Source organism: Colobus angolensis, unplaced genomic scaffold (assembly GCF_000951035.1).
Source record: "Colobus angolensis palliatus isolate OR3802 unplaced genomic scaffold, Cang.pa_1.0 Scaffold153, whole genome shotgun sequence".
In the NCBI taxonomy this organism is placed as follows: domain Eukaryota; kingdom Metazoa; phylum Chordata; class Mammalia; order Primates; family Cercopithecidae; genus Colobus; species Colobus angolensis.
Window position 1 is genome coordinate 2,730,154 of NW_012114633.1, and position 11,718 is coordinate 2,741,871.

The following is an 11,718-nucleotide window of genomic DNA, read 5'->3' on the forward strand; positions in this document are numbered from 1 at the left end:
AGACTAGGCCAGGCACGGTGGCTCATGCCTGTAATTCCAGCACTTTGGGAGGCTGAGGTGGGCGGATCACAAGGTCAAGCGATGGAGACCATCCTGGCCAACATGGTGAAACCCCGTCTCTACTAAAAATACAAAAATTAGCTGGGCATGGTGGCGCGTGCCTGTAGTCCCAGCTACCTGGGAGGCTGAGACAAGAGGATTGCTTGAGCCCAGGAGGTTGAGGATGCAGTGAGCCGTGATCATGCCACTGCACTCCAGCCTGGGCAACAGAGCGAGACTCTGTCTCAAAAAAAAAAAAAAAAAATAACTGCCACTATCCACCCTTTCCAAAGACTACCAGTTCTGCACACATTTCGCCCTTCACACAGCACTAGGAGGAAAGGTATAATCCCAATAGTGTTTTTTTCACAGGTAAGATGCTTTGTGAATGATCATTAGCACCTAGGAAGGTGGTACTGCTTTGACATTCAGGAATCAGACATAGATAGGAAGCCCTGGCTCTGCTACTGGATAGCAATTTGGCAACATGGGTGAAGATACTGAGCCTGTCTGGGTCTCTCCTTGGCTGTAAAACGGAAATCATAAAGCCTCCACGTAGGTTAGACAAGAATGTTTGTGATAATGAATTCCAAATGCCTAGTAGGGACTGACACAAAATGAAAGCAATACAAAGTAGCGATTTTCACAACTGCCCCAGAACTAGAAGATTTAATTAGAAGATCTAATGAAAAAGATAAGTAAGAATAAACAAAATATATTTTCATTTCACCTGAAAGTGGACTCACAGAGGGCTGTGTTCCAGTGGACATGTTATTCATCCAGGCTAAGCAGAAGGATTCCCAGCCTCACTTTAAGTAGCATAAAGGGCTGAAGACACATTTCCCTAGAGATTTCATTCCAAATGGTAGGAATGAAAGTGAGTGCCTTTGTTCACTAAGGCACACCTAAGCTAGCAGGTGATCTTTTTCTCCATGTCCATTTCATATATTCTAGGAATTAAAGTTCAAAGTCTGTTTTTTAATGTTCAACATATCCTGTAAGGAAGAACACTATTTAAGGACAACAGATTATCTTGAGTTCTTCTATGCAATGTGTATGCTGCTATTTTGCTTAAATCAAATAAGTAACTAACTATCCTTTAAGGGAGAACAACCTACTACATAAATAAGAGCTCTCCAGGTAGAAAAATCAGACAAGTGAATGAGTTAAAACTTCATTCCACCCAAGCCTTCAGGTATAGATCAGGAAAATACAGTATTGAGCAACGAAAGATCTTACTGAGCTTCAACAAAGCCCTACTTGTATTAGTGTACCCTAATGCATTAATAATGACGAGCGATAAAATGTTTCTCTTTCCTTTACAGGTCAAATTATTTTGATGTCAAATCATCTGCTCAACATTATATTTCTTTTTGTTCACTGTAAAAATTATCTTTTTAAGATGGAAAAAGCCAGCAATTTGGCACGTATGCTTATTGTTTGTTATAAAGGATTTCAGAACGCTTAAAGATTTAAAAAAAGAGAAAAATTTGTCTCATTAGTTTGGGTCCTGTAAGCAGAAATCTGTTACACTTTAAAATGGGCTAAGCTGAAGTTTATTTGTACATTACTTAAAACTTTTCTTCGAGACAGGGGTGCTCTGTTGCCCGGGCTGGAGTGCAGTGGTGCAGTGATCCTCCCACCTCAGCCTCCTGAGAAGCTGGGACTACAGGCGCATGCCATCACGCCTGGCTAATTTTTGTATGGATGGGGTTTTGCCACGTTGCCCAGGCTGCTCTCGAACTCCTGGACTCAAACAATCCACCTGCCTCAGCCTCCCAAAGTGCTGGGATTACAGGCGTAAGCCACTATGCCCAGCCTTGTATATTACTTTCTTTAAATAGAAACTAATAAGCTGAGAATCACAAGAGAAAGATTCAAATGAAATAAGAGAAAAAGCATGTTAAAAGAATTGTAAATTCTTTCTAGTTTTATTTATGAGGTCCTTTTTGTCAATCACATTCCCTAGACAAACTTAATGTTATCTAAACATGCTTGGTATCTTCTTATCTCTGTCTTTGCCCATGCTAGTCTATCTTTATGATGCCACCCCAATCCCCTCCCCATGTCCCTACCTTTTGAAATTCTACCCTTCTTTAAAAAATCGAGCTCAAATTACACCTTCCCAATAGTCTCCCCTGATCTCTTCTCATACCAGAAATTCTCCCTCTCCCCAGAAGCCATATAGAAGGTAGACATAAAGCACCAGTACTTGGTGAAAAGTTTTAAGGGAGTGGTAACTTTATACAGCCGGTACTATCTACCTCATAACAGCTTCCAGCAATAGTTCTGGTATTTCAAATTTGACTTATAGTACAGCATAGACAGGGATTCATACCAACATCTACATGTGTAGGTATACATACACACAAGACACACACATGTTCAAGAGATACTGATGACCTGCAATACACAAGTGCTTTTTAAGAAACCACAGAGAAACAAAACAAAATTAAAAACAAACCAACTACAAAAAAGTGAGCCACTGTCCTAAATTCAAAGGTATAGTTACTATTTATTTCTGGGAAACAAAATCAAGAGTCTAGTGTCTATAAAGGCATTTAAAGAAGCCTGAGGCTGATTGTCGCTTGTCTTCTTTAGGAAGGGTTAGAAGAGTTATTCACAGGAAAAAGAAACACTGATTATCTTAATTTTGAATCCAGAGCTGTTCAAGTGGCTTTGTGAACTCCAGTAAACCAATAAACTAACCATATAGAACTTCAAGTATCTCTAGTGGAGTATATTTAAAGGAACAGAAAGGTCACATCTAATGTTACAGCCCAATACTCTGGGCTTCTAATAAGAAACTGAAAGCACTGTAATGAAATACAAGGCCTCTGAGAGGGTCAGAAAGACTTACCAATAAAGCTCATCAGGAAACAACTGCAGCTCAAACAGTCCATGAGATTCATGATCACAAATTTCAATATTGAATAGTGACCTCTAAAGCTAGACAAGTGTGGCTTAAATGTGAGCAGCCTGAATCATGATCACATTTAGGGCCAATAGTGAAAAACAGATATAGATGTATTTCTAGCCTAGCAACTAATTTTTTGGCCCCTGGGTAGTTTCTGTGCTCTCTTTCCTCTCAACCCTCCAATGGCACATGCCTTCTTAGCTGTTTCTATGTTCACTGGCCTTTCCCTTTCAGTAGCGTGAGTCACTAACAGCCAAATTCACAGGGACCCTCTGTAACCTGTTATCTAGGGGAGCAAGAGATAACACACCTCACTAGTTATATCATCTTTCAATGTAGCCTTTTAGATAATTTCAACATTTTCTGAGTAAACTATCTTAAACATTACTCCAGAGCTAACAGCGAGGTAGGTTACAAATATAAGTAGTTTATTTTTTATTTTTTGGTTTATTTCGGTAGAGACAGGGTCTCCCCATGTTGCCCAGGCTGGTCGCGACCTCCTGAGCTCAAGCAATCCTTCTGTCTTGGCCTCCTAAAGTGTTGGGATTATAGGTGTGAGCCGCCATACCCAGCCCACATTTCTTTTTTTAATGTGGCTTTTTGTTTTTGACAAAATACTTTTCTTCTTTGAGAGCCACTGCTTTAGGATAAAGTGTTAAGTCAAAGATGCTTATCTGCAGCCATTCATTATTTCATTCTACAGATTTTATTAAATGCCTATTAGGTGCAAGACAGTTATAAACTCTAAGTATACAGCAGCAGATTCACAGATAAGAGATCTATTCTCATCCAATGGGGCAGACTGATAATAAATTTAAAATAAGTATCTAATAGTTTCAAATACCGGCGAATGCTATGAAAACAAACCAGGAGAATAAGCCTGAGTGTGATTATGGGAAGAGAGTGACCCTTTAGAAAGAGAGGCAGGGAAATCAGGGGAAACACGGCTGTAACTTGAAGCCATCTAAAGAAATAGAAGTCTAGGTAGGGGGAAAACAGTGAGTGTTGAGGCATAAATGAATTTGGCATGTTCAGGAACAGAAAGTCAGTCAGTGTGGCTGGAACACAGTAAGAATGGAGAGTGTGGCAGCAGACAAGGTAGGAGATGCAAGCTGCAGTCAGAGTATGTGGGGTCTTAGATCCTTTAAAAAAAAAAGCTTAGATTTTATTCCAGGTACAGTAGAAAGCCACTGAAAAGATTTAAGAAAGAAAGGGATTTATGTTTTTATAAGATAACTCTGGCTTAGGTATGAATAAAGGATTACTGCCACACAGATAGATACTCTGTAGATATAACTGATTATAGAAATTCAGGGTGGTCAAGTATAAGTTATTTGCTTTAACTTGAAATTAAATAATAGGATGGTTAAGAGAACACTGACCTCCATCTCCTGCCTAAAAGAAAAAGAAAGGAAGGAGCCGCCTGACCAGATTTCCACTCTGCTGCAACCTAGACTTTTAAAAAAGTATTTGTAAGAAATAATAGTTCTGAAACCATTCTATAGTTCTGAGAGTCCTAAGAAAAGTATGCTTTTCTTAACTCCCACCTTACCACTTGCAAATCTAAAGTCAAAAGAGCAGGCTCAACCGTGACCCTCTAAAAGAGGCTTTAGTGTCTGTAATTTATAGTTACTAAATTATCATTTCCCTTAGATAGTTAATATAAAGAAACGAAAAGTTAGCTCCTCTGTATTTGATGACTAATGATGTAAATAAGACTATAAAAGGAATGGTTTAACCAGTAAAGTTTTAAATCTGTAAGAAACACCAACTGCAAATCAACCTTTGATAAACTGACTGGACTAGTCACCAAAGTTTTCTTTTAAGAATTTCCTTGGATTAGGCATGGTGGTTCACACCTGTAATCCCAGAACTTTGGGAGGCCAAGGAGGGAGGATCACCTGAACCCAGGAGTTCAAGTGCAAGACCAGCCTGGACAACATAGTGAGACCACATCTCTACAAGAAAAAAACGTTTAAAAAAATTTTCCTTGGTCTGCTAATTCAAATTACTGTAAATATTGTATTTCAAAGTTACAAAATTCTATATTTTTTAAAGATTTATTGAAAGCCATTTTTCACCAGTTTATGGGACCATCTTTTTTGTTTTGTCTGAGCTAGTTAAGATTTTGCTTGATCTTAAAACAAAAGCAAACATTATTAGCATAAGAAAATGTAACATATGACCATACCTCCACTTTAATTCTCTTTGGGGATAATTCATCTCTTTCTCCACATTTTGACCTAAGGGAAAGGGGAGAGGAAAAAAACCAAAAACTTGAGAAAGTAACAGATTTTATTCCAAAGGCATCTCAGCCTATAATCTTCCACCAAAATATATACCCTGAAACTCCAACACCAGAAATGACATATTCATAATGAACATTAAAATAATGAAGAAAATATCTTTCATCATTTCCAAATTAACACTAGGGGAATGTACAGATACAATCATACATTTTAAAAGGACACTACCTAAGAACTCCCCACCTCTGGCTTTGGTATGAAAGCCACTCAATAATTTTTTTTTTTTTGAGACGGGGTCTCGCTGTGTTACCCAGACTAGCCACAAAGTCCTAGGCTCAAATGATCCTCCCACCTCAGCCTCCCAAATTGCTGGGATTACAGGCATGAGCCACTGTGCCCAACCTAGCACTTAATAAATATTTAATGATCATCACATAATGAAAAAAAAAAATCAAGGAGGATATCCCTTTATGGTTCAGAAGGAATAATTTAGGATAAAATGACTAAAATGACCATTTAAGATGTATGTTTATGGCTACATGAGATTAAAATGCATTTTGGCTATCTACAGAAACTACAGATGTATTTACCCTGACCCAGTAATTTCTCTGCTGGGAAAACCTATCCCAGAGGTACCTACACATATATAAAATGATGCTCCATCAATGGTAAGACACATAATTATTTCATGTACCACTATGAAATTAATTAAACTATGACAAGCCATCAACTACATTATACTTCAATATAAAAGATGTTAAAATGTGAAAAAGTACACTTCAGAATCAACAAAACACACTATGTATGATGTTATTTATTGTAGTATTTACAATGAAAGACTAGACACAACCCCAGTAGCCATCAATAGGGTGTGGGGCTAAATGAATCACGGCACATCCACACAATTCAATACCATGCAGTCGTAAAACATAATGAGGGCACCTTAGGAGTCCAAGGTGGCTTCTAAATTATGTACAAGTGTTAATATATTTTAAAGTACATTTAACTTTAAAAGGATAGACTAGGCCAGGCACGGTGGCTCATGCCTGTAATTCCAGCACTTTGGGAGGCTGAGGTGGGCGGATCACAAGGTCAAGCGATGGAGACCATCCTTGCCAACATGGTGAAACCCCGTCTCTACTAAAAATACAAAAATTAGCTAGGCATGGTGGCGCATGCCTGTAGTCCCAGCTACCTGGGAGGCTGAGACAAGAGAATCACTTGAACCCAGGAGGTGGAGGTTGCAGTAAGCTGAGATTGAGCTAGTGCACTCTAGCCTGGCAACAGAGCAAGACTCCGTCTCAAAAAAATAAAGAAAAAGAAAAAAAAGAAAGGTGAAGGTAAATACTAGAAGAAACAGCTAAAAATCACTGAAGGTAGTTGCCTCTGGAACGTGGAAGTGAGAAGTGGGAAGGCAGAGCACAGGAATCGTCGAGTTTCACTGAAAGCCTTACGTATTGTATGACTTCTTAAACTGTGGACATGTATCACTTTGATCAAAGAAAATTATTTAAATACTCAGAAAGAAAATAGTGTATAATACAATGAAGAAAATTAAAAATCAGCTCTTGATTATCCAACTCCAAAAAAAAAAACCTCATAAATAATCCCATAGAATGCGCTGTATATTCTTACCCTGTTCATTTAGTCTACATGATTTCACTTGTCAGTTATAAATACGTAGGTACTGATGTAGGGCAGAAAATAAAACTGCTGTGAGTTAGGAAAAATAATGGTAATGATGGCAAATGCCTATAGTGCTGGTTTTCAAACTTAGGATGCACAAGAATGCTCTGGGATGCTTGTGAAAGTTCAGATTCCAGGGTTCCATCCCCAAAGAATGTGATTTATTAGGGCTGGAGAGGGTGCGCAGAATGTGACTTTTCAACAAAAACTTAGAGTTACTCTAATGCAGTGGTCATCTGCATCCAGAGAGGCAGTGGCAGGCACAACACAATGTGGGCTGGAAATCGGGGTCTGTGTGGAATCAAGTGAACAAAATCAAATGGTCCTATCCTGTAGACAATGCTTATGGCTCAAGTAAGAATAAGGTGAAGAAAAATATGCTGTGTTTACATTAAATTTTGAAACCACCATTGCTTTCTAACATCACGTTTATTTTATTTCAAACTTGTGTTCCATAACCCATTTGCTAGTAATAGAAGTACCTTTCAATTTTCCCTTGATATTAGTCAATAGAGTAGTTTTACATATTCAGCTAATCTCATCAGATTGCAAACACCTTGCAAAAAGGACCATTCTATTTCCTCAGAGTTCAACAAGTTCATGTAGTTAGTAGGCGTACAAATACATCTATAATGCTGACTAAATCCCCTCATCACACTCAAAACCAAAGTGTGTGTGAGAGACGAATGTCTAAAACTGCTACCAGAACAACGCTATAGTAACCCAGAGAATGATGCCTTTCAAAAGAGAAAGAGGAGGATTAAACAACAACAATCACCTTAGCAATGTTTTCAAAAGTCACTGCATTGTTTAGTTTCATAGAACAATAATCATACTTCTACTTTTTCAGAAATGTTTATTCTATCAATAAATGTTTCAAACTCTACTTCTATCAAGCAACGCAAAAATACTGACAGTTAGTTAAATACTTACTTGGTGGTTCTGTAAGTATATTTATAGGTGACTTCTTGAGAAATCTGCCTAGCCAAGGCAAAAAGCTCATCTCTTCTTGTCAGCAGGGCATTATCCTTCACACAGAGTTGAGCAGCTGCTTCATTAACAGTGAGCTGGACATCCAAAACAGAGTTTCAAAATTAAGAACATTTTAATTTCATCAAAATGCAAAAGGTTTCACTTAAAATATAAGAATGTCACACCATTATATAATGAAATCATAATTCATAAAAATCAGAATGTTATTTATTCCTAATTATTCCTAATGCCAAATTTCTGAAGAAAATCAACTAATCGGCCATCTCACAGAGCTCAAATTAATCATGACAGTCATCTTGATTTTATTAATTTATATGTTTTGGTTAGGTAGGAGAGTTTATAGACAACAAAGAAAATAAAAAGTGAAAAATATTCTGCATCTTGCTTATAAAAAAACCAAAATATCAGAATACAGGATTTGCCGACACCATTTATCTAACCAAAAATGAATGTAGATGGTCTGACAGACTTTTTATGAACTGACATGAAAATTCTTAGAAAGGAATCAAGACTATATGATTTTAAACATTTATCAAATCACTTAGTAAAAAATAGAGTTATCATGTACTAGGGCTATACTGGAAAATCAAAGTCTTGAACTAATCTCTAAGATCCATCTAATTCTACTACGCTTTCATAATTCAATAATTATTAAATATTGCCAACATAGAGTTGCTAGTTGACCAAACACTTTGTACTAAAATTCTGTTATCATAAACACAAAATCTTAATTGTTTAACAAAGTAGAAAATTTTTCACATAATTTTGTCAATATAGATATAGGAAATTGTCAAGAGTTATATCAAACTTTTTTAATATGCAAAAGATGTACTTAACCAAGGCATGATGATTAGCAAAAATAAAATGGGACGTGATGGCAGACAGACCTGAGAAGAGTCCTGCTCCATCATTTACCAGCTATGACTCTGGACATGCAAAACTTTTGAGAGGCTTGGTATTTGGTATTCTGAGAGGCAAAATGGGATAATATCACTATCCCAAAAGGCTCTAACAAGAATAGATGAGGAGACACACCTGGCACAAGGTTGTGGTTAGTGTTAGTTCTTGTTTCCTTTTCATGAGAAATCAGGTACAGCAGTACCCCCTTACCCACAGTTTTGCTGTCTGAGGTTTCAGTTACCTGTGGTCAATTGTGACCCAAAAATATTAAATGAAAAATTATACAAATAAACAATTCGTAAGTTTTAAACTGTGTGCCATCTCACTCTGTCTTGTCCGAGTGATGAATCATCCCTTTGTCCAGTACATCTACACTGTCTACACTGTCTATACTCCTGGCCGTCAGTCACTTGGTGGCCATCTCAGTCATCAGATGGACTCTTCTGATATCTCAGTGCTCATGTTCCAGTTATCCTTATTTTACTCAACAGTGGCCCCAAAGTGCAAGAGCAGTAATGCTGGCATATTGTTCTAATTGTCCTACTTTATTATTATTAATAGTTATTGTTGTTAATCTCTTGCTGTGTCTAATTTATAAGTTAAACTTTATCATAGGTATGCATGTATAGGGACGAACAGTGTATATAAGGTTTGGTATCACTTGCAGTTTCAGGCATCCAACTGGGGGTCTTGGAATGTGTCCCTCATAGACACGAGGGGACTACTGTAGTCACCCTTTCTCCCTACCCAGGCATCTCATCTTTATTTAGAATAATTTTTCTTACTTAAAATTTTTGAAAACAAAAATAAATAGCATGCAATCATTCCATCCAGAATGATGATATTCTAATATACATTATTCCAATATTTCAGTGTACTTATAAACATTAAATATATATGTACATACAAATTTGTAATTTACTTTTTTCAGTTACATATGCTATCTTTTTTATTTCTACCAATGTATTAAGGCAGAGACACGGCTTGTTTACATTAGCATCTGGCATGGGTTGGAAGTTCAACATAAATCTGTTGACTGATGAATGAATTGAAAAATCCTTTATAATATCACTTTTACTACCCACACATACAATATTCCATTGTAGAAAACAGCAATATATTATTTAAACTACCATCGCCCTGGACATCGAACTACCTCCAGTTTTCCATGTACTATTTTTTAAAAAGCTGCATAAGAGATTCTTAAATGTGCACCTCTGCACACATATCCAACTATTTCTTTGCAATACATTCCTACAAATAGACCTGCTAGGTCACAGGGTATACTAAATTTTAAGAAATGTATACATTCCACCAAAATACCCTCAGAGAAGTTGCTCTAAATCATAATGCTGTCACAATGATTATATGATGAGTACATTTCCTACAATCTTGACCAACACTAGTTATTATCTTTTTAAAACTTTACCAATTTTACATTTCTAAAACAGCATTTGGTTATAATTTGCATTTCTTTGACTATGAAACTAAAGTTTTTTCTTAAATCTTTGACTCATTACAATGTTTTGTTTTCTTAGAACTTCAGGAATTCTTTATTAACAGCATTAATTCTTCATCATATGTAATGGGATTTTTTTTTTTAAGTTTGTCATTAGCCATACAGTTTCTATGCTGTGGGTGACAGGCACAGAAAAAACTCTTCCTACTCTAATAATATATAAATGTTCCATAATTTGGTCTAATCGTTTTACTTTTCCCACCTAAGTATTTAAACCATCTAGAATGTGTTATGGTATATGGTATGATGTAGACATCTAACATCCTCCTCCCCAAATTTATAACTGTAATTTATATTGTTCTGAAACAATTAATTTGGCCACTGACAGCAAGTTATAATAATAAACCCAAGTTTCCTATTTTAAACCCATAGCTGAATATGAAAGCACAATTGAAGGAAGAATTTATTTTCAGCCTTCTCCCCTCTTCCTAAAGAGTCATCAACAGAAAAATTCCTCCCCTAAGTGCCTTTGAAAGGCACAATGTTATTGGAGTTAAAAGTGAAATGTATACTTTAAATAATGATTTTCAAAACAAATCAACTTCAGTTTCAGCATGGCAGTAGCTAAATGACCTTGAAGAGGATTCTCAAATACATTTTTATGTAGCGATTTCTTTTTCATATTAATAAATCTAAATTACTAAGGAAACGTTTGATTTTCAGTAAGGTGTTTTAATTGACAACGTTTCAGAGGTACTAGCTTATGCACAACCACAGAAAGTAACTTTTCAACATAAATTGAAAACAATATTCTAGTATTCCTTCTATTACCTTTCCAGAAACCAAGAAAAATAAACACAATGCATTCATTGTCACTGATTTCAGGCTCCCACAAACTAAAAAAGTAGACTAAACTCCAGGCCCTCAGGGAACCTGGTAAAAAACTGAGGCTGGAGAAATAACTCTAGCTCACCCCCGAGTTGTAATAAAAAGCTGATTCATGAAGCCTCTCCCTTAAAAACATGTGTTCTGTCAGTGCTACCTAGATTTCATGCTCCCTAGTTGCTAATAATGAACAAATCAATAACTCTCCCTTAAAAACATGTGTTCTGTCAGTGTTACCTAGATTTCATGCTCCCTAGTTGCCAATAATGAAATCAATAACTATTATGATGTAATTACAAAAGAAAAATGAAAATATTCCCAAACAATTCGTCACTTGCTGCAGCACTGTTAGCTTTTCCTGAATGCCAATATTCTAATTTTGCTAAAAGGATAAAGTAGCAAGATATTCTCCCTTACTGGTTTACTTATTTCCTCCATTTCCTCTTTTTGTGGCCTAAAATACCAAAATTCCACTCATTTCTTTATGTGAAAGATTTCTTTTTTTTTTTTTTGAGACGGAGTCTCACTCTGTCTCCCAGGCTGAAGTGCAGTGGCACGATCTCAGCTCACTGCAAGCTCCGCCTCCCAGGTTC

The 11,718-nt window shown here is 36.6% G+C and overlaps 1 protein-coding gene across 5 annotated transcripts in view; it reads right to left on the reverse strand.

Annotated features, from left to right (window-relative positions):
* Window positions 1-11,718, reverse strand: part of NAB1 (NGFI-A binding protein 1 (EGR1 binding protein 1)) — a 42,168-nt gene that overhangs the window by 15,170 nt on the left and 15,280 nt on the right. For all 5 annotated transcript variants that reach the window (XM_011936436.1, XM_011936435.1, XM_011936438.1 and 2 more), the window contains 2 exons: window positions 7,822-7,955; window positions 5,148-5,199 (listed from right to left, as the gene is read on the reverse strand). In XM_011936436.1, coding sequence (XP_011791826.1) covers window positions 5,148-5,199; window positions 7,822-7,955 — 186 coding nt within the window. The remainder of the gene's footprint in view (window positions 1-5,147; window positions 5,200-7,821; window positions 7,956-11,718) is intronic.